This window comes from Dermacentor andersoni, chromosome 4 (genome assembly GCF_023375885.2).
Source record: "Dermacentor andersoni chromosome 4, qqDerAnde1_hic_scaffold, whole genome shotgun sequence".
NCBI classification, from domain to species: domain Eukaryota; kingdom Metazoa; phylum Arthropoda; class Arachnida; order Ixodida; family Ixodidae; genus Dermacentor; species Dermacentor andersoni.
Window position 1 is genome coordinate 182979062 of NC_092817.1, and position 23269 is coordinate 183002330.

At 46.5% G+C, this 23269-nt stretch overlaps 1 protein-coding gene across 1 annotated transcript; it reads right to left on the minus strand.

The window, feature by feature from the left end:
• Positions 1-16991: 16991 nt before the first annotated feature.
• Positions 16992-20039, minus strand: LOC129384958 (uncharacterized). The gene is made up of 2 exons (XM_055070674.2): positions 19967-20039; positions 16992-19890 (listed from the first exon to the last, which is right to left on the minus strand). The coding sequence occupies exon 2, from the start codon at positions 19775-19777 to the stop codon at positions 18740-18742; it is 1038 nt and encodes a 345-aa protein (XP_054926649.1). The 5' UTR covers positions 19778-19890; positions 19967-20039; the 3' UTR covers positions 16992-18739.
• Between the last annotated feature and the right edge of the window lie 3230 nt (positions 20040-23269).

The window sequence follows — 23269 nt, forward strand, 5'->3', positions numbered from 1 at the left end:
CGATGGACTTCTCGTCCAGGTTCCGTAGAGCTTTGTTTGTGATCTTGTCCGGACCCGGAGCCGATCTGCCGTTGAGGGCATGGAGCGCCTGCCTGATCTCCTCAATCCCGAATTCTGCGTCGAGCTCAGGGTTCTCGGAGCCTTCGTAGTCAGGGGAAGGTGGTGTAGGGCCCGATGCGACAGATAGGTACTTCTTCACTAGTTTGGATAAAATTTCCTTGCTCGAATATTGACACGTGTACTTATATTTAACGGGCAACCACGTTTCGCCGCCTAACAAATGTTATCGCACAGCGCGGGACGCGTCTGCATGTATCCGAAGTTTCTGGAAAGTTATCGATGCTTCTATCCGCTGTCTGTTGTCGCCGAACCTTGTATTATCTGATTTCATCGCGTGACTCGAAAGTTGGAGAACTTTGTGGAAGGCATGCGGGTCCCAACGATTAGTCTGGAACATTCGACGACTGTTGTATAAAAGCCGACGCGCTTGACCCGCTGATCAGATTTTCGACGATCGCCGAGCGTGTTCGCCACTATCGTTGTGCTATAAGTGTAGCCTGTTTTGTGGGCACAGGTTCGCCCAATAAAAGTTAGTTTTGTCGTTCACAGTATTGCTACTGTGTTATTGAACGTCACCACCACGTGACAATATTCTCGCTTGGCTGTGTGTAGAGTGCGCGCCAGTGTGTTGCGTTGGTTGGTTTTAGTGTTCGTCTCGTCGAGGAGATGCTTTAGGAGGTTCCAGGTGCCCCCGTTGTGCATCTGCCCGTCGATCGAGTTACACACCTCATCCCATTGTTGTTTAGAGAGGGCTCTGCAGTGTTCATCTATAGTTCTGTTGATTTCCGATATCTTTTTTCTTAGCCTGCGGTTGAGCCGTTGTCCTTTCCACCTGGCGAGGAGAGACTGCTCAGCCTCCAACAGGTGAGCCAGACGGCTATCCATCTTTTCCACTGGGAGGTCGGTACAAACCTCTTTGGTAATAGCTTTGGTGTCGTGTCTAACCTGTACAACCCATTGTTCGAGGCTAGGCTTGTCCTCACTCTCCGTTCGCTCTTCCCTCATTTTGCGAAATTTGTCCTAGTCTGTGTACTGGAACATGCACTGTATCTTCTGCTCGACTTGGAGGTGCGTGGCCAAGATATAATGGTCGCTACCAAAGTCTACCCCGAGGTTCGTCCACTTAACCGCTGCATTGCTCCTGACAAAGGTGAGATCCGGTGTCGTGTCACGGCTCGATGATGTTCCGCATCTGGTGGGGAAAGCTGGGTCCGTGACTAGCATCAAGTTTAGGTTTATAGCCTCACGCCAGAGCTCCTCCCCCTTGTTAGTGTTATATGGGTAGCCCCAGGTGTGGTACGGCGCGTAGAAGTCACCAGCTATGATGAAAGGGGAGTCACGCGCTAGTTGCGTGGCCTTGGTGATTAGGGCTTTGAAGCGTTGTCTTGGAGCTTCGGGACTACTGTAGACATTCAGGATTAATATACTTTCACGGTTAGTTGTGCTAGAGATGATCTCTATCATCATGTATTCGACTTTAATTGCGGTCATCTTAAGGTCTTGAGTGATGTGGGTCAGCTTGTTGCTAACCAGTACGGCGATCCCCCGTCCTTCTTCGTGCTTTGCTACGGGCCTGTAGCCAGACAGCGTGACGTTAGATGTTAATGTTTCTTGTAAAATGATAACATTTGGCTTCTCTGCGTGTGAGCGAATATATTGTTGCAGGGGAGCCCTCTTGGGAAGAAAACCCCTGCAATTCCATTGCCACATCTTGAATGAGCTAGTTTGAGTGGCTATCGTATTGCTCTTGAGTTGCTGTGCTAACCTTCGGAGGGCCGATCGCCCCCGAGCTGTTACTAGTCGATGCTGTTGCTGGGGGTGTAAGAGCTTTAGGTACCAGCACAGGTGCTACAACGTTTTCTAAGAAGTGTTCAATTTTGCTGATCCGCTGATTAGTGCGCTCCTCCATGGAAGCCATGTTGCTGTGGAAGAGCGAGAACTTTTCATTTATCTGCTTAATGCTGTCACTGAGAGCGGAGAGCAAATCGCGAATCTCCGATTTGGCCCTGCCTGGTGCTCTTTCTTGCTCGTTAGCGATTGCCCTCTTTTTAGCGGACCTCTCTGTATCGATCTTCTCAACCATGGGGACTTCCATTGGCTGGGGAGCGGCCGGTTGCTTATCCGTATCGCTCTTCTCAGCCATGGGGACTTCCATTGGCTGAGGAGTGGCTGGCTGCTTGTCAACCATGACGGGTTGTCTGCCCTTCTTAATCTCGGCAATTTCTGTCATCATTCGAGCTATTGTGTTCATCATCTTGTTTTCGCGCTCAAGTTGTGCTAGTCTGTTGTTACCTCTATCGTGCTCTGGCGGTGAGCCCCACGTTACCTTTTCCGGCGTTCCTCGAATTCGGTCGGCCCAGGCAAAACCACCTAGAAAAAAATGTAAGGCCTCCGCATCACCTCCTCTCCCCTGTCAATACGTCACGAGAGTCGGATGGTAGCGGTGGATGGGGGAGCGCTGCGTTTCTAGAACGCGGCGCGCGTTCTGAAAACAAATTTTCTCCGTGGCTGCAACGCTAGAGCGGCAACGCGTGGAGCATTTGCTTGGTGGCTTTGGTGGGGCATGCTGCACCGTAAACGCGATTGCTTTTCTTCGATTGTGCGTGGTTCGTCGTACACGGAAGCGCAACGATGCCTGGCTGTTGTTGCGCACCAAACTGCAAGTCCAATTATGACGGAGGACAAAGTGTCCGAGTGCACAAGTTCCCATCTGACCGAGCCACTCGGGAAGCATGGACGAGAGCAGTTCCTCGGAAGGACTTCTCGCCAACGAAGTACACATTGGTAAGTATTTCTTCTCTCTATTGTTATTCTGGGTTTCCAGACGAATAGGTTTCGTCAGCATAGTGCGCAATGCATTCGTGCACGCGTGCACAATAGATGGGTCTCTGCATCTGTCAACGCGTTTGTAAATTCAACGTTTTCGTCGAGCTTCATACCTGTAACGGCTTGTTTTTTTTTTTTTTTATTTCAGCTCTGTGAAAAGCATTTCTTGCCATCGGATTACTTCAAGACGACATCTTACACGGACGTCAAGACAGGAAAAGTGGTCGAACTTGCCATGAAAAACATCCGTCTGAAGAAAACTGCAGTTCCGAGCTTGTTTCCCAATTGCCCTGCCTATTTATCGTGTCCGCAAGTGTGCGTTCGAGAAGCGCCGGCTGCCAAAAGAGCGCGCTTGGAAGCCACATATTTGCAAAAAGCAATAATGCTTTCTCAGCAAACCCAAGCAGAAGAGGACGCCAAAAATCTGGTTGGTAGCTTTGCGGACTTGCTGAAGGCCTTGCCAAGCTTTCAGTGTTCGGACTTCTGGACAGTTTTGAACAAGGGCTCCAAGGTTTTCTTTTTGGACTTGTCACTTCAATCTGCTCCTGCAGTCCGTACTTCGGTGATCGTGTCCACAGACCTGCGCGTCGAAGTATTTTTTGGTGAAACGGGTGTGAGGAAGTGTGGTGATGTTTTAGTTCCTGAAAAGTTGTGCGACTTGAGAGATTTGAAAAGTGTGTTACACATGATCGAACAGACACGTAAGGATATCAGCACTGAGCGTTCTGAAAAGGCCCATCATCTACTGACATTGGTTTTGACATTGCTAGAGGAAGTAAGTGGAAAACATTTCGCATGCGAGTTGCAAGAATGGCATTTGGAAGTGCTTAAATTCTTGAAGAGCCAAGTTGATCTTGTTTTGAATGATGCTGGCCGATATCCCCCCGACTTATTGGTTTTTGCTAGCCTTTTGTTCACAATTTCACCTCATGCATATAGATTCCTGAGAAGTTCGATGAAGCTTAAGATGCCGCATCCTGATACGATCAGAAGACTGTGTTCATCGTACGATGTACGCCCTGAAACGGAGCAGCAAGAATGTAGCTTTCTTTCCTATGCAAAGCGTATTGTAAGCACATATAAAGAGCATGAAAAGACTGTAACGTTATTGATTGATGAGATTCACCTTCAATAATTTTTTGATTACAAGGCTGGGTTGGTTACTGGTGCTGCGGTAAATTCATCGACTGCAGCAAAAACTGCCCACGTATTTATGATACAGAGCCTGCTTTCTTCAAACAAGGATGTTGTACACATCCTTCCTGTGGCACAAATCGATGCTAAGGCGCTGCACGACTTCCTTCGGAAGATTGTTCTTGATCTAGAGGCATCTGGTTTTAGAATAATCGCAGTGATCTCGGACAATAACTCCATAAACAGAAAAGCCATGTCCTACTTCGCTAAGCCGGCAAGTGTCAGCATTGTTTACCAGCATCCTGCTGACCCATCACGACCGCTGTTTTTTGTGGTGGACCCAGTTCACATACTAAAGTGTATAAGAAAAAAACTGGCTGAATCAAAGAAACATTGGCAAATGCATGTACTTTCCTGAACCGAAGAGTGATGAGGCTGAACCAAAAATACTTACAGTATCTTTCAAGGTATTATGCCAGCTGCACGAAGCTGAAAAGCATGAGCTCTTGAAGCTAGCACCAACGCTCACTTTGAAGGCACTGAACCCCTCAAACATGGAACGGCAGAACGTTAAACTGGCCTTAAAGATTTTTAACTCATCTACTGTTGCTGCTCTCAGTGTTGCAACGTTCCAGCATGCAAAGGAAACCTCTCAATATGTCGACACCATTTTGACTTGGTGGAACATTGTTAACGTCAAGACGCCAAGAAAAGGACAGCGGTTGCGAGATCAATTGCAAGGTCCAATAGTTTCATCGTCATGTCCTCAACTAGAATTCTTAGAGGGAATAGTTCAATGGCTTGATCACTGGAGAAGCCTCGAACATGACAATGGCCGCTTGACACGTGAAACGCACATAGCTTTCAGCCACACTACCCATGCCTTGCACGAACTTGCCATATACTGTCTCAAAGAGCTTCATTTCGAGTATGTTCTTTTGGGCAAATTTCAAACTGATAGCTTAGAGGATCGCTTTGGAAAGTACCGGCAACTGTCTGGTGCCAATTACCACGTATCTATAAGGCAGATATATGAATCTGAAAACAAATTGCGTTTGCAGAAGGTTCTGGACCTGCCAGATTTGGACATTCTACTACCACCGAGCGCGAACACGTTGGAGACAAGTGTAGATTCAGGAAACGGCCAGTTTCAAGTCACTGTGACCGACTCCGACATTGAGAAAGAAACGTCAAGGCTACCGGCACTAATCTATGTTGCCGGCTGTTGTGCCCATGCAGCTCTAAAAAAGCTGACATGCGCATCTTGCAGTGAAAGCCTTGTGATGCAAGACGTCCATCTAGATGACCCTGAGAATGCATTAATCACGAAGATAACAAGGGGTGGCCTGAAGTTTCCACGAGCAGTTGTAGTTAATGCTGTACTCTTTACTGAAATTATATTGGACAATCTCAGGACACCATAATATGCCGTACGATTTTTCAGCCTTCCTAGGCAGAAAGATACTCTTGTCGGCCTTGTGTTCGCTACCCTTCATGACTTTGAGGATGTCGATGTGTGTGATTTCGGTCATCCTGCACAGGAGGTAATGGGGCATGTTGTAAGTACTGCAGCGAATACACTGCTGAACAACTTGTGCCGCACAGAAAACGACAAATTACGCAACCCCAAGAACGACCTAAAATTGCAGACCTTGAAGGCCTGAGATGTTTCTCATTATTTATTTTTTATTCGTGAAGCTCTGTTTTGTTGAACATCTACGTATGTTTGTGTTGACAGAACCCTTGTAAAAAGAAACCTGTGGCGTAGCTAGGACTTATTTGCCTACATTACCAAAATTTAAACCCTGCATTTTGGCCAATTCAAATGTTATTTGAGTGCATTGTGCTACCTGTTTATGATTCGAACTCTCCATGCTACCGCAGTCCATTAATTGCATGTTTTCCTTTAGGACTGGGAGTAGGCCTCTCGTTTTTTACTTACTTTTCACCATTATCTCAGTATTTTATGAAGACCAATAAGGCCTGCAAACAAGGCGGGTGGAAATAAAATAACCACAAGAAATGGTACAACAAAGACGGAAGCTTATTCTATTTGAGAATTAGTTGTGCGTGACCCTACAATAATAAAATTTTAACAATAAAATGAACCTCGATATTCGTGTGTCCAGCGAGGACTGTTTTACGCAATGCAAGAGTGAGAATGATAATTGTATATGGAAGATTTAAAATGTTTGTTTCTGAATGCAGTTCTTATCATTTGTGAATAAAGTATATTCTGTGTCTTCAATATGCAGTTTTCCTCTTTCTTTCTTTCCGTCTAAGGCTAAGGTGACTAAGCTGCATGCAGTTTGCTTGTCTTAGTCCCGACCAAACATCACAAGCACAATTAGGCAGGTCGTGTTGCGATACACGCAAAAAAGAAATGTCGCCAGGCAAGTAATCTAAGGTATGAAATAATGTTGCTTTCTATGGTGGTGTTGACTGCAGTGAACCAGCGGCTCCCCCTTATTTTTTGCGTCAGGTATACGTGTCTTGCTTTCGAACCGAAGCATATGCATTTATAAGGTGCTGGCACTTTAAGGACAGCACTAATTTTCCCATGCCATAGTATCCGCGACGCGCAAAGAGACACCCTGCAAGCGCAACGAACCTAGGCGCGGAGACGCCGACGGCGTCGACTGTCCGGCTCATCCGACTAGCGTGACGTCACACCGGCGTGCGGAGGCCTTCCTTTTTTTTCTAGGTGGCTTTGGCCCAGGTCGGGTAGCACTCGGGTCGGCGATCCCTGGAGCAGGACCTCGAGCAGGACTTCAACCGGACTTGACTGCCTCGGCGCTGGGATCCGGAGCGACCCCTGGAGCGTGATCTGGTCCTGGTTCTGGAACAAGAGCGCCCTCTGGATCGAGAGGACTCCGCGGGCTCCCTCTGGAGCGAGAGCGTCCCCTGGATCGGGAGCGCCCCCTAGGCTCTTACGGTGGAGGTTGCTCGAAGTGATTCTTGATGTCGCTGCTATGTGGTGTTGACGAAGCCCCACTTGTCGAAGCTTCCACCATCGCACTCTTCCATCGTCTCCGTCTGACGACGTACGGGATCTGGAATCTCTCCTTGCACGTTTTGTCCGCCGTAGGGTGTGGGCCCCCGCACAACCCACACTTTGGCGTGCACTGGTGTTGATCGTCCGGGTTGACTGTCCCACATCCTGTGCAGGTGGACTCTTCGGGAGTCGGGCAAACGTCGGCACGATGGCCGACTTTGCCACACGCGTAGCAAATATCGACTTGTTTTCGATAAAGAAAGCATTTCACAAGGACTGGGCCATAGCGTACGAAGTTCGGAACCTTGAGTCCGTCGAAAGCAATGATGATTGTGCCTGTGTTCTTAATTCTCTTGACCGCCAAGGCCAGCGGGTTTCTCTCGTAGCCGATGTTACGTTCCAGGTCCGATGGACTGTCGTTGAGGTCGATGTGTCTGATTACCGCTTTACACGTGGTGTGGAGGGCGGCCTCGTATGCATTGACTTCAAACATTCTTCCAGCCACATCAATTGTCCTGATCCTTGTGTATTTTGAAGCGTTGTCTCGGTTGGGCGTGCTGGCCACCAGAATGTTTTGTTGTATGTTAGGACAAATGATATCCGAGCTTATCTGCATAGGGGTAAGACCCGCCGCTTCCACGATCGCCTTGCCGATCACGGTCGGTCCTGTCTTGGCAATATTCAGCCCTCCGCGGGGTCGTATGATAATTTTGGCATGTTCCTTGGGCATGGGAGGCATGCCGTGACGCCCTGATGATTTTGCTCTTGAGCTCATCTCTATTTTCCTGAGTTCTGAATGAGGCGCCGGCGTTACGCCTATTCCCCCATATGCCGCCGCTAGGGCGGTTGGCAGAGTCCGCCTTGGCCGACATACGCTTCGAAACTGCCGACTGCCATCCAAATTCTGCTGAAAATTCTTCAGGAGGAAGATCCTCCCCTTCAACCGTCATCTGCATAGTCACTGAGATCTCAGAATTGTTGCTCCAGCTACACTTGGTGGCGCCGATCGGCGCTACGCCGGGCTAGGCTTGTCGTTAGGGCCAGAAAGGCGGCGGCGTGGTCCGAGCACAAAAACGTTCATAAAATGGAAAAGAGGCCAACCACCGGAGAAAGCCCAATATCGATGTGATCCTCTTCCCCTTAGACGTGCGTTGGTAACAACATGATGGAGATTAGAGGCGAAAAGCTTGCCGAAATCATTCAAGAGAGCAGGAGCCGAGATGGAACCCTAGCGCTTGCGTCCGTCTTCCTGCGCGGAGCTATTGAACAAGACATATTGACACAGTGAATGTGTTCGACATTAGAAATATCGGAAAGATGCTTGTTTTACAATTGTGCACTTTGCTTTCGGTTCGTGTTAGTATAGCTTGTTAGATTTTGCATATACATGCAGCCATTGTGCAATAGCCTTCGGATGTTTAAGGGCTCAATAAAGGATGACGAACTAAATCTAAGTGCAAGAGCTTTTTTTTACCTGCAACTCCCTTCGAAATGCGGCTATCACGGCTGACAATTCTACCTCTGACCTTGTGTTAGCAGCAGAATGCCATAGACACAGTGGCAGGTGAATTAATTGAACAATTTTGTTGTCGACAGGTTTGTTTCTTGCCTGTACGTAGGTAAAAGTTGCAGTATGAGTGTGTCATTGCAAAAATGCGGTTTGTGGCTTTTTATTGAACAAGCTGTATACTGTGTAAAGCTGAAATGAAGAAATTTCTTTTAAAATCCCAAAGTGAAATATTCGTGCGAGTAACATGGTACTTCAATTCTTATAAAGGTTGTAACGACAGAAGGAGATCGTTATACGAGTTTACACACTAATAAATGCGATCACAGACTTATTAGAAACTTGTTAGCAACATATTAGACATATATATTTCTACACACTTTATTAGCTGCGTACGTGCAAGAACTGCTTATACTTAAGGGATGCGATTATTCACAGGAAGGGATGCAACTGGCGGACTTCACTGCACAGTTTTGATTTGTTTTATTGGGATAGCAATTATATGGGCACTTCAGGTGCATTTCTGCCGTCACTGTCGCCGTGAAGTTCCGTATAAAGTCCGAGGGTGATAAAATCGTCGCCGTACGCCGTATGCTGTCGTCATCATCATGATCAGCCTGTATTATGTCCACTGCAGGACGAAAGCCTCTCCCTGTGATCTCCAATTACCCCTGTCCTGCGACAACCGATTACAACTAGCACCAGCGAATTTCCTCATTTCATCGCTCCACCTAGTCTTCTGCCATCCTCGACTGCGTTGCCCTTCTCTCGGTACCCACTCTGTAACCCTAGTGGTCCAACGGTTAACTAACCTGCGCATTACATGACCTGCCCAGCTACAATTTTTCTCTTATTGCCAATTAGAATATCGATTGCTATCTGATGCAGACCGCCCTCCTACTGTATCTTAACGTTATGCCTAGCAATCTTCGTTTCATCGCTCTTTGCGCGGTCCTTTACTTGTTCTCAAGCTTCTTTGTCAGTCTCCATGTCTCTGCCCCATATGTCAGCACCGGTAAAATGCACTATTTGTATACCTTCCTTTTAAATGATAACGGTAAGCTCCCTGTCAGGATCTCACGATGTCTGCCGTATCCGACCCAACCCGTTTTTATTCTTCTGTGAATTTCCTTCTCATGGTCAGGGTTCCTTGTGATTAGTTGACCTAGGTAAACGTACTCCTTCACAGACTCTAGAGACTGTCTTGCGATTCTGAACTCTTGCTCCCTTGCCCAGTTATTCATCATTATCTTTCTCTTCTGCATATTAATCTTCAACCCCACTCGTACACTCTCCCTGTTAAAGACCTCAATCATTTGTTGTAACTCGCCTGCAGTGTTGCTGAATAGAACAATGTCATCGGCAAGCCGAAGGTTGCTGAGGTATTCGCCGTCGATCCTTACTCCTAAGCCTTCCCAGTTTAATAGATTGAATACTTCTCCCAAGCACGCAGTGACTAGCATCGGAGAGATTGTGTCTCCTTGTAGGACCCCTTTCTTTATAGCTATCTTCCTACTTTTCTTGTGTAGAATTAAGGTGGCTGTGGAGTCTCTGTAGATATTTTCCAGGGTATTTACGTAAGCGGCCTGTACTCCTTCATTACGCAATGCTTCTGTGACTGCTGTATCTCTACTGAGGAATGCTGATATCTCTACTGAATCAAATGCTTTTTCGTAATCTATGAAAGCCATATAGAGAGGCTTATTGCACTCTGCGGATTTCTCAATAACCTGATTAATGACATGGATGTGATCCATTGTAGAGTATCTCTTCCTGGAACCTGCCTGTTTCCTTGGTTGACTAAAGTCCAGTGTTGCCCTTATAATATTGGAGATTATTTTGGTAAATATTTTATATAATACTGGGATAAGCTAATGGGCCTATTATTTTTCAGTTCTTTAACGTCTCCCTTTTTGTGGATTAGTATAATATTTGCATTTTTCCAGTTTTCTGGGACCCTTGCAGTCGATAGACACATTTTATAGAGAGCCGCCAGTTTTTTTAGCATTATGTCTCCTCCATCTTTGGTTAAATCGATTGTTATTCCATCTTCTTCTGCCGCGTTTCCCCGTTTCATGTCTTGCAAGGCCCTTGTGACCTGGTGGTGGTGGTGGTGATGTTGAAGTAGGCGGGGTTAGCCTGGCATACATAGCCGGCAATTGTTCCGCCTGATCCTCCTTCGAGTTGAGATTAGGGGTGTGTCACCAGGTGTCGATGAGCCCCGTGTCTCGCAGGAAGGCTATCAGCAGTCGTTGCGCTCTCTTCCTGAATGCCGCGGGCCCTCCGGGGAAAACAACGTCTTCAAAGGTCCTGTGCGTAAGACCGCTCTTTTGTAGGTTGTCGACCATCGCTTTATTTTCTGTGTCAAACTGCGGGCATAGCCAAATGTAATGTTCGATGTCGATCGCCAATGTCACCACAGAAAACACAGAGTGGGGAAGCGCGTAGCCAAGTCTTGAATAACCAAGCTGGGGTGTACGCGGAGTCGGTCCTGATGTGGCATAAAAGCGTCGCTTGCTCGCGTGTAAATCCATGAGTCACACAGGATTCGTGTGGATTCTTGTGCATCTCTCTAATGTGAAAGCGGATTGCACCCTTAGGGTTTTGAAAAGCTTTTGGAGCTTTCACTTTTGGGACACACGTCAGCGCTAGACGTGCAAGGGCGTCAGCTTCCTCGTTTCCATCAATTCCTACGTGTGATTGAATCCACTGAAACCTTATGCTAAATCGTTCGCTCGTTAGGTCGTCAATCAGTGCCAGAGACTGCCTTGTAAATTTCTCTAGAGGTAGGCCCCGATGTTATCTCTGTAATGCTGACTTGGAATCCGTCAGCACCACGACATCTCGTGCAGAAAAGGCCCGTAGTTTCCGCAAAGCCGCGGTGATTGCGGCGCTTTCTACTGTTGCAGAGGAAACTACGCGATCCACTCGGCCAGACCATGACACATCAAGGGATGGTATGCGGAATGCGGCTGCACAGTTATCTGTCTGCACACCGAACCGTCTGTGTACACTTGTAGATGGCTTTGAAACACAGTGCTCAAGTGGTCCAGCACAATAAACTTTGCTTCGGCAGTTGAAATGGTGCGTTTCGTCGGTGGGTGGGGTACATTGAGGCTGCAGGTAACATCCGAAAAAGACCATGGCGGGTCAAGGTGACTTCGTTTAGGCCATTCCAATCCTAAAAATCGGAAGGTGTTCAGCACCGCATGGAAATGTGAGCGAGTTCTTGCTCTTAGCCGCCGGAGAAGCGCCGTGCCTGCGCGTGACTCGCCCAGCCTTAATAGCTGCGTCAGCAAGGCCTGAGATGCCAAGAGGCGGAGTGGAAGATACTCTGCCTCATTAGTGACTTTCTTGTTTGAAGCCGCCGTTGGAACTCCCATCGCCAAGCGAAGTCCCTTTCTGTGCACTGCCTCCAAGCGCTCGAATTGACTCGATGACGGTGATATCAGAGGGAGCTGACAGAGAATGCGGCTTGTTACCAGTGCAGCGTTCAGTTTAAGCATGGATATAGGATTGTTTCCCCAACGTACACCGGCCAATTGACGAAGTGCGTTGACTCTTTGCACTGATGCAGCCACAACACTTTCGACCGCACCACGCCATAGTAGCTTGTTGTCGATGGTGACGCCCAGGAATCGAACATGAGTTGCACGAAGAATTGAATGCCCTCTGATATTCAGCGTCAGACGTGTTGACTTGCGTCTCACTCCCGGGAAAAGCATGAAGGCAGATTTTTCTGCTGATAAAGATAGGCCAAGCGTCGATAAGTGGCGATCGACAGTGGATATTGCGGCCTGGGCTATCCGGGCCAAACGTTTGTGTTGGTACCCCGAGATCCAAATGCAGATGTCATCTGCGTAGATGGACATTTTAACTGCCGTCCGACCTACTTTCAGGGCATCTGGAAGGCTGGCCATGGCAAGGTTAAAAAGCAAGGGAGATAGGACACTTCCTTGTGGGACGCCGAGGGAAATTCATCGCTTGTCACTCAATATACTTCCGAGCTTAACTTGGACACATCGCTCACTGAGAAATTCATGGACGAATCGAAGAGCATTTCCCGAGACGCCCATCGTTGATGATTCCTGTATGAAGCACACAGTCGTAAGCCTTGGCAACGTCCATAAAGATGGCGAGTGTGGAAAGGCCGTCTACGCGATGGTGCTCGATATGGCTTAGTAGATCCAAGACACTGTCCTGAGCACTCAACCGTGGACGAAATCCGGTCATACATGATGGCAGTCTATTTCCTTGCTCAAGATACCATGTTAACCTCGTACATATTAGTCTTTCCATCAACTTTGATACGCATGATGTTAGCGATACTGGCCGATATGAGGTGAGGTTTGCAGGATCCTTTCCGGACTTGAGCACTGGCACCACCCATGCTGTCTCCACGCTTCTGGATATGGCAGATTTGTCAGCACCTGATTGCTGATCGAATCGGGACCCACAGCACAGCGTCTTCTTAATTTGCTAAAGGCCAAATCCAACTCACGAAAGGTGAACGGCGTATCCATGGTATGGAATGCTTCAGACAACAGAGGGTTCGATACTCCTGCTGATCTGCCAGATGTGCATACGTCTGCAAAATCTTCTGCAAGGGTTGGCAAACCTTTTCCTTGCTTTAAAGCAAGTGCTTCGAATGGCCTGTGTAGGTGAATCTTTCCGGATAGGCTATTCATTACTCCCCATATCCTTGTCATGGGAGTAAACGCCGATGAACTCTCACAGAAAGCAGCCCATTGAACTCGTCTTAACCTTTTTGTGTGACGACGGATGACAGCGTTTATCCTGTTGTATTCAGTTTTCGCAGATGGATTTCACGTTTTTCTCATTTGTTTTCGCTCCGCTCTCCTACGCGCTGCGCAGAGGTTCTTTAGTTTCAAATCAGGAGTAGGGAAATGATCTGGCAGTTTCAACATTGAGGTAGCCACTCTTTTGCTCCGCAGCATATCTGCGAACAACTCATCAGGGGATTCATCCAACGCTTCTCTGTATGCGTCCCAGCGTGTTACAGCACAGAATTGTCGCCCAGCAGTGTGAAATCCGGTGATGTTGGTGAAGATCGGAAAGTGGTCACTGCCCATCCTGTCTGGGGCCGTTGTTGACGATACGACAAGGTCTGTAGAATGGATCACGAGGTCTATGGCACTCCATGAATCTGGTGGTCTGAAGAAAGTCGGTTTGCCATCGTTCGCGATACATAAGTCAGCAGCATCCGCGGCTGCGACAAGTTCCTTGCCCCGGGAATCTGCAGTCTTATATCCCCAAAGCGAATGATGTGCGTTAAAGTCGCCACAGATTATTCTAGGAGAGGGGCAACGAATGCAAAGGTCCTTTATAAACGCCTCCATGGAGACCTTCCTGCGCGGACTTATATACACCGACACCACACTGAGTTTTCGTTTTCCTAGGCACACTTGCACAGCGGCGACTTCCAAGAAGGTAGAACAAAGGTCTTGCACTGGTAAGGTGACGTGAGGTATTTCTCGCCTGATGTATATCATCGCACTTCCATTTGAAAATGACGGTATACTCGGATTTCCATGTCTGATGTACCCTGGGATCGTCCTTCCATTTGGGAGACCGGCCTCCGAGAGGGCTAGAATTGGTATAGGTATGTCTCGAAGGAAAAGGCTGAGTTCAGAAAGACGCTGTAGATTACCGGCGCAGTTCCATTGCATTATTAAGGGCACTTTTGGACGACGGAATGGACCAAGTGGGCGAGAAATTGCCATTATGCTACTGAGGGTATGTGGAAGTAGAGCAGAGTATTACTGACTCAAGAGCCAGCACTGCTTCCAGCATATCCTTCGTTGAACTAGCAGGCATCTTCGCGACGTGGGAACGTAGTGCTGTGAACAAAGCGCATATCACATGCTGGCAGTTTTCCTGTTGACTGTTTCCAAGTGGTAATTGAGGTCGGTTTACTGCGGCCGCATAGGTGCGTTTTTCGGACTCTTTTCGAACAGGTTTCCCAGCGGCTGTGACCGTTTGCCTTGGCTCAATAACTTCGGTTATCGGTGTGAGACGCGGGAAATGAGATGCGTACTCTGTTTCCAAACCAGTTAGTTGTGGCGCTCTGGACGTCTTCTTCGTCTTCGATGGTGCGCTTGTACTCTTTGGACCCAGAACAAGCAACTTATTTCTTCGCTGAGCAGCTGTCCGCGCAGGTCATCGACCGTAGCTAGCAGGATGGTCACCACCGCAATTTGCACACACAAAGTTGTCTTTACTTTCACACGTCTTAAAGTCACGAGGTCCCCCACAGCGCTTGCACCTCTGTTCCCCACGACAGTACTTAGCGATATGTCCGAAGCGCTGACACTTAAAACAGCGTGGTGGTGTCTCCACGTAGTCGACAAGCTCGTGTCTGGTGAAACCAAGGTTGATCTTCTCCGGGCGTTCAGAATTTGGAGCAAAATTGAGAACCACCGAGTTAGTGCGCCTTGACTTCAATTCAGATGACGAGGTTTGGACCCGACGGATGATTCTTCTTGCATGGAATACTCCCTGAGGTCTCAGGTAGGTGAGCAGCTCTTCATCCGAGTACCATTTAGGGACTCCTCTAACAATGCACGTGTTTCATATAACTGTGTGGGACACGGGCAGATATGACTATGCCGCCGATATTCTTGGTCTCTAAAAGGATGTTGGCTTGTCCTTCTGTCTCTACATCTAAGAGCAATGCTCCCTGTGCTGTGAAGTGGCTCTTCACTGGTGCTCCACCGAGAATCGTTTCAAGCTCAGAATACAGGACAATAGGGTTTACTTGCCTTAAATCATCTCTTTCAGATGCTGCAGTGATTAACACTGGAATGCTCTCCGCCCTGTCTTTACGATGGCGCACAATTCGAAAACCACCCTCGTCCATGTCTAGGTCTGAAGGGTTCGCCACGTTGTCGTCCTCGATGATAGTTGACTCGTCTTCAGATTCACCAGTGTCTTGTCGCTTGCAGTCAGGCTGGCTTGTACAAACCAGCTGGCGTTTCTGACCCGGTGTCAGCCCTTGGGAGGTCATGGCGGGGTGCTCGTCGATGCCAGCTTGGCCCCTTCTAGCACCTTGTGAGGCGGCGGGTGGCGCAGCACCCGTCGGTCTCCGATACGGAAGGTACCTTTTCGAGTCGACAGACGTCTTGAACCGTTCTGACCAGTAATATTACCAGGAAATAACGAAAATAACGATAAATGTAGGCAGAGCTACTCAGGCAGGCTAGCAGCAGGTTCGTCGTGTCGGCCCTTCTGACCTCATCTCTAGTTATAGGAGGAGTTTCTGTATCCTGTTCATTAATGTTTCGAATGGAGTACCCCCGAGTCCTCTGGGTACAGTACAGGTCAGTATAGAATTCTTCCGCTGCTTTTATTATGCCTTCGAGATTGCTGATGATATTACCCTGCTTATCTTTCAGTGCCTAAATCTTGGTTTGCCCTATGCCAAGTTTCCTTCTCACCGATTTCAGGATGCGTTCATATTTTACGGCGTCTTCAGTCTTTCTCACGTTATAATTTCTAATATCACTTATTTTCGCTTTGTTGATCAGTTTTGACATTTCCGCGAATTCTATCTTATCTCTTGAGTTGGACACTTTCATTCTTTGTCGTTTCTTTATTAGGTCCTTTGTTGCTTGTGAGAGCTTGCCTATTGGTTGCATTGGTGCCTTGCCTCCCACTTCAATTGCTGCCTCTGAAGCCAGCCTTGTTACGGTTTCATTCATTACCTCTATGTCATCTTCATGTTTCTGTTCTAAAGCTTCATATTTGTTATAAAGAACTATCCGAAGAGAGCGCAGCTGAGGGAGACAGTGATTGAAGCGCGGAATTCAATTTAAATTAATGTTTTCCTTGAGTTTTCCTAACTCGATCGTATTGCACGCGGATGAAACTTTTTTTCCCTTTCGCGTCCCAAAAATTTCACCTCGTACTATATGCGGGTTCGTATTATACACGGGTTTTTACGGTAGGTCCTTTGTTACTTGGGAGAGCTTGCCTACTGGTTGCCTTGGTGCCTTGCCCACCACTTAAATTGCTGCCTCCGAAGCCAGCCCAGTTTCGGTTTCATTCATCACCTCTATGGCTTCATTACTTCATCCCTCTGTTCAAGGCTGCATATTTGTTTGCAAGTACCAGCTTGAATTCGTCTGCTTTTACCCTTACTGCCTCTAGGCGCCGTATCTTGGAAGCGATCTGCGACGTGGCCAAAGTGCGCGCCCGCGCGGGCACCTTCAAAGCAATCTGCGATGTTTGCAGAATGCGCGTATTGTCGGTAGCTTCGTACGCGCTGGGCTTTCGACATTTCGTTCGCGTTGAAGCGAGAGATGCACGAATGTCAATTCGTTAGGACTGCAGTCCGAACAGGACTGCACTTGTCCGGTCTTGTCCTTCTTTTCTCATTATTCTTACATTGTGTTTTACTGTATCTATATCACTTAAATATAGTTAAGGACACAGTGCACATGGCAACAATTTTTCTTGTTAACAGTTTTAATTATGAATGGCATTTGTAAAAGACAGTGAAATTGTATGATGAGGATGAACATGTTGCACATATTGTGAGACATTCCAATTGAGCAATCATCCCTAGAAACCAGTGATGGCCCAGCAACCGTAAACAAACAAAAAGGAGATCTAAATGTGATTAAAATCACTGTGCTTTCAGTGAAGGAACACACTGCAACTGAGATATCCTCATTATGAAATTGTCATGGTTTAGCAAAGTACTTGCCATCATGACCATACTCAATGCCATGCTTAGATGGGTTGCTACATCCGTCAGTATAATCAGTACCTGGGGGCTTCCTGCCATATAACGTAGAGGTACGTCCTCGAGGATCATCAGTAAGGAAAGCTTGGGCTCCCATTTATTTGACGCTTCTGATACAAAGATGCCAGTGCTTCCCTGGCCTTGTCTTCTGTTTTAATGCTGCCATGTGACAGCGTGAAGTCGTCCATATGGTGTCGCACTGACTGAATACTTCTTGGTAAGCACCTTAGTTCATTGTTTTAAGACCTTGCAACAGCTGGAATTCATGCTACGAGTTTAACCTGCATAAGGGCCCATGATCGATGGGAATACGCAGCAGCTCGTCATTTTAGGGCAGCCCTTGTAAACCGTTGTTGAGCAGGAACATTTAGGTTGCCCTCCTTTCAGTTTTCAGAAAACACTACTTATACTCGCCCACAACTTTATGTGGCAATGAAGGGAAAGCTACCGAGGCAAAGCATACCGAGGCAAGCTACCGAGGCAAGTGTTCTTGAAAAGAGTCCCACATTTGCATCCGGGTTAGTTTAAGCTGAAGAGAAAATATATGCAGCTCATTAACAACAGCAAAATAAGACAAGATACACCACCGAATGCTGAAGTTAATTTAATTTGCATCTTTTTTCTTCCACATCTGGGCAATTGCAAAACCGTCGCATATGAAAGCGGTATAGATTCCCAGCGTCTGTTCACAGAAATCAAAAATGCTGCCAGACTACGTGGCGCGGTAACACATGTGCAGAAGATCCACCCCCACAATTTCCCTTCATTGCCACAGAGAGTTGCACACCAGTACAGTAACCATTTTCAAATGCAATGCATAGGAATGTGTGCAGCATGCTGAAACAATGCACTCATTGCTCTATGTCATAATGGGGAACTTGTACAATTCCATAGTTGCATTAAGTTTTCCATTAACACCAAGCTTAGCCCACACTTGCAAACTACATCACAAACAGGACTGCACATGGCCGCACTTTCGCAGAGCAAAATAATAGCTTGCAGCACACCAAGTGGCTCACAACTATGCCCACTGTTCACACAAGAGGCAACAATTCAGCTTCGAGACATGCCAATAAGTTGCAGACATTTCTCCTCAAACGTGCACTCATTATCATGCATTATCATCTACCTCACCCATCACCATTATTTTCCCTTCCTATTGAGAGGCAGCTGGTGCTCGGAAACTTGTCATCACAAACACCTGAATGAACCCGATCACCTGTGAAGACGCTGCTGTAACTACTGCTGTGCCCTGTGAAAGCAACCTGGTTGTCCGTCTCTTCTTTGATAATTGCACTCACATAGCCGCTGTTCCGTTCAAAACTCTACTGAATGACTACCTCTTGACTGACAGCATTAATGGTAGGAGCATCCTCTGGATAAATCAACCTGATTTCCTGTTTCTTTAATAAATTAGGACTGCATAGCCGATGGTCGCTGCAAAACCATCTCAATTGGTTGCCTCTTTGCCATAAGGGTTAGTATCCCATACATCCTCTAACCAATCGTGGTTTACTGTCACTACATTCATAATTGTGTTTGCAGAATCAGTGTTCTCTACCAAACCATCTTGACTGGCTGCCTCCCCACTAAAAGCACTGACGTCCGGTGCATCCTCCGAGAAACCCGCCTGGTTGACTATGTTTTCTTTGATAACTGTGTTTGCATTGCTGGTGTTCTCGGTGAAATCATCTTGACTAGTTGCCTCTTCACTAAAACCATAAATGTCTGGAGCGTCCTTTGAGAAATCAACTTGGCTGCCTGTCTCTTCTTTGATGATTATGTTCGCATAGCCAGTGTTCCCTGCAAGACCATCTTGGCTGGTTACCTCTTTACTAAAAGCATTGACGTCCATTAGATCCTTTGAGAAACCAGCCTGGCTGCCCACCTTTTCAAGAGCAATGACATTTCTGGCATCCCCCCAACATCCAGCCTTATCTTGTGTCTCTTCTTTGACAACAATGCTACTAAAGCTGGTGCTCACTACAAAATCAACCAGATGATGTGTCTCTTCTGTGACAATATTATCAGCCCTTCCGAAGTCTTCTGCAAAGTCAGCTTGATTACCTGCCTCTTCTTTGACACTGATGTTTGAAGAAATTCTATTCTCTGCACAGCAATTAAGTGTCTCTTGTGTGACAGTGTTGTTGGCATCACTGAAATATTGTGCAAAATTAACACGATCATCGCTTTCCTTTTTGAAAATGCTGTTGGCATCATGTGTGCAGCTTGCAAAATCAACCTCTTCTTTGATCAAGATGCTACAGCATTTGGTGCTTTTCACAGCATCAGCCAGATAGTTTGCATCTTCCTCAAGGATCTTTTTAGCACTACTGGTGTTTGCTGCAGACACACCTTCCCTATCTGACTTTTCTGCAGCAACACTCCTGTTCCGCACCACTGATGGCACTGTCTCATGGCACAGAGCTTCCAGCCTCACTCGTTTGGCTCTGTTATTGTTACTGCAAGGCGAGACATTGCGAGGCATCTGTTTCTTTTCTGCACCGCAATTACGTGCCTCTTGCGTGACGATCTTGTCGGCATCGCTGACATTTTCTGCAAAATTCTGAGGAGGAGCAGGAAAAATGCAGGGCACAGCATCTGGAAGCAATGCAGGTTTCTTTAGATGACCTAAAAGCACTTCACCTCCCAGCTCGCCAAAGAACTTATTACGTACCATCATGTGGCTTGCAAAATGTTTTTCGCACACGTAGTCTCTTGATGTCAGCGGCCGCTGCGTTCCGGGAATTGCCTCAGCCCACTCTTGAAAGCGCCGTGGATCTCTCGGCACGCTGAAGATTGTTACTTTTTCTTTGCAATACCTATAGTTGTAGCTACTATTGCAGTTGGGAACGAAACAAACGCGCATCTTGAGAAGCCCAAGTGATGAGTCTGGCACGTCGAGTGCGGGTGTTGTTAGATGCGAGGTTTCAGGTTGCAGTAATTTAGTACAACGGCACGCTGTGGTCAAGTCATCGCGGACATCGCAACACTTCCTTTCTCAAAGCATCAACAACGGCCAGATGCTGCACTGAAGTTGCACTCTGCGTACCTACACTTCACCGAGACACGCCAGGACGGCAGCAAAGGTTACACCACCTTCGGGTTCGCACAGAACTAGTGTCGAAATGGGTTGTTTCCTTGCGGGTTACGCTTCTGAGGCTCGCGGACGCGGCACGGTTTGATTAATGGTGCACACAAATACCTGCATCACGGTTTTGTAGCCAGTCACACTGGTGAATACATTCGCTGGAAATGGAACGAATCTGAAATTGCCACTGTTTGGTCTGGTACGATATCTGCACGGTCGCGTCGCATATCCGAGCAGCACAGTTGTCGCTCGCTGTCGTGAGATCGAAACTATGCCAAAATCTCGTTTGCTGCCTGCAACTTGTGCCCCTGAAAACCCCGCTGACGCGCCGTAATGCCGTCGAAGCTCAAGAGCACGGGCACGCTTTCCGCTGCAGCGTCCTCTCTACGAAGTCGCGCGCGAGTGTGGTGGCGGTAGCATAGACGAGATGGCAGTAGCCCACCGGTGAGCGCTGTGGGGCCAAATGCAGTTACTGCGTTATTTGCAAAATGGTAACATTTGTTCGGTAACTGCTCAGTACAGTACAGACCAGCAAGGGTGCGAATGCGCTATTTTAGACTCCCCTATCATCATCGACAGCATGCATTTTATTCATGATTTAATCGGTATAATTTTTGCGCGGGCTTTATGATTGTGTCACCATTGTGCTTCGCAGTTGGCTGTAGCGTTCCCGGACAGTGGCGTAGCCAGAATTTCTTTTTTTTTCTTTTTCGGGGCGGCGGCATGCACATGGCCGAGGCAGGGAGGGTGAGGGGGCAAGGGTGCTGCGCAGGCTGCATGTTAACACTGCTAACATCCAAATTTCGAAGAGGGCACGTCCCCCGCCCGCTTCGGCTACGTCACTTTTCCCAGCCGTCTTTTGTCAAGCTATAACCTAGATGACATAACCAGTAGGTCGTGGCCATAACTGCCATGCATGAAATTGCGTGGTGCATTGATTATGGTCAGGCAAGCAACCACACAGCTCATTTTGTTTTAACTCTGTTTTAACTTTATTTCAACGTGGTGAGTATGAAGCAACGTACAATGACTATAATGTGAATGGATGAAATACAATAATGGATATAAATAAATATTATTAATATAATAATAATAATATAAAATTATTATTATATATTATAATATAGTAATCATAGTATTATTAAACCTTAATATTATTATTGAATTATAATATTAACATATATTCTGCAGTGTCTGCAAAGTCCCCTATAATATAATAAAAAACATGATATAACCATTTTTTTACATAGTGTGCTCAACACCAAGTAAGCTAGTCAGTTCTATCAACGAACCTCGACTAGAAGCTCACTGGAACTTCCAAAATATTACTTTAAAAATATAGCAGAAAGGTCAGCTGATGCAGTTAAGTTTACATATGTGCAGCAGATGAATGTATTCAGCCGGTATTTCTCTTACGCCGTGCCGGTCAGCTAGAATCCAAATGACCGGTGACAAAGGGCCCAAAGCATGCACAGCAGTGTGTGACAGGAGCACTAGACCGATCCCCCAGGGCCCCTCTCCACACAGTCCTAATACATCTACTTAACCTCCAATTTATCCAATGCTATATTTCCTCCCCCTTCTCCTCTAGAAGTCAACAAATATTCCCAAACTATACACAAGTCCTGTGCTGCTGTCAGTAATGAGAAAAGGAAATGGATATGATTTGCATCTTTCATTTTTGAGACACTTATTACCTGTCCATTTATTCTGCTAGTGCTCATGTCAAGTTGTTGATCCGCATTTCACTAAGATATGATTTCATACAGTTATACTAGATTCATGTGAATAGCAAAATTTCTTAATTGAATACGAATATTTGGAAAAATTATCTTTGAATATTAAAAATATTTGAAAATTAGTCAAGGAGAAACAGGCCAACTTAGATGCAGTGAGGGTAAAACATATAAATTCAGGCTGGTGCTCGCAAACAAATATGCAGCTTTAGAACAGAAAGATGAAGATAACATAGAAGTAATGAGTGAACCTGTAACTAGGCTGACTTCAGAAGCCGCAATTGAAGTCGGAGGTAAGGTACCAAGGCAATTAGTAGGTAAGCTCTACCAAGTGACAAACGACATAATAAAGAAACAACAAAGCATGAAAGTGTCTAGCTCAAGAGATCAGATAGAATGCGCTGAACTGTCAAAGCTAATCAACAAGAAGAAAGTTAGGGATATTCAAAATCATAATGTGGGAAAAATTGACAAAGCAGTAACATATGGCCACAGCATGAAATCAGTGAGAAAAAAATTTGGCATAGGACAAGGCAAGATGTATGCAGTGAAAGAAAAGCAGGGTGATGTCATCAGCAATTTAAATGATGTAGTAAAAGGAGCAAAAGAATTCTATGCTGGTCTGTGCATTACCTAGAGCATTCATGCTACCTTCATTGGAAGTATTAATGAACAGGATACAGAGGCTCCTTATACAACTAGCGATGAAGTTAGAATGGCCTTGCACTATGTATCCTGGAGAAAAGCCACAGGAGAAGATGGAATAACAGTTGATTTAAACAAAGATAAAGTATATATTATGCTTGAAAAGCTTGCAGTCCATTATAAGCAATGCCTCATGACTTCAAGTGTACCAGACAGCAGGAAGAATGCCAACATTATACTAATCCATAAGAAGGGAGACGTTAAAGAATTGAAGAATTGTAGGCCGGTTAACTTGCTTTCAGTATTGTGTAAAATAGTCACCACGATGATTTCCACTAGTATCAGGGCAACGCTTCACTTCTATCAACCGAGAGAACAGGTTGTCTTCAGGAACGGATATTCCACAATGGATCACATCCATGTTATCAGTCAGGTAATTGAGAAATCTGCAAAGTGCAGTTAACCTCTCTATCTTGAGAAGTAACTACAAATATTCCACAGCTACCTT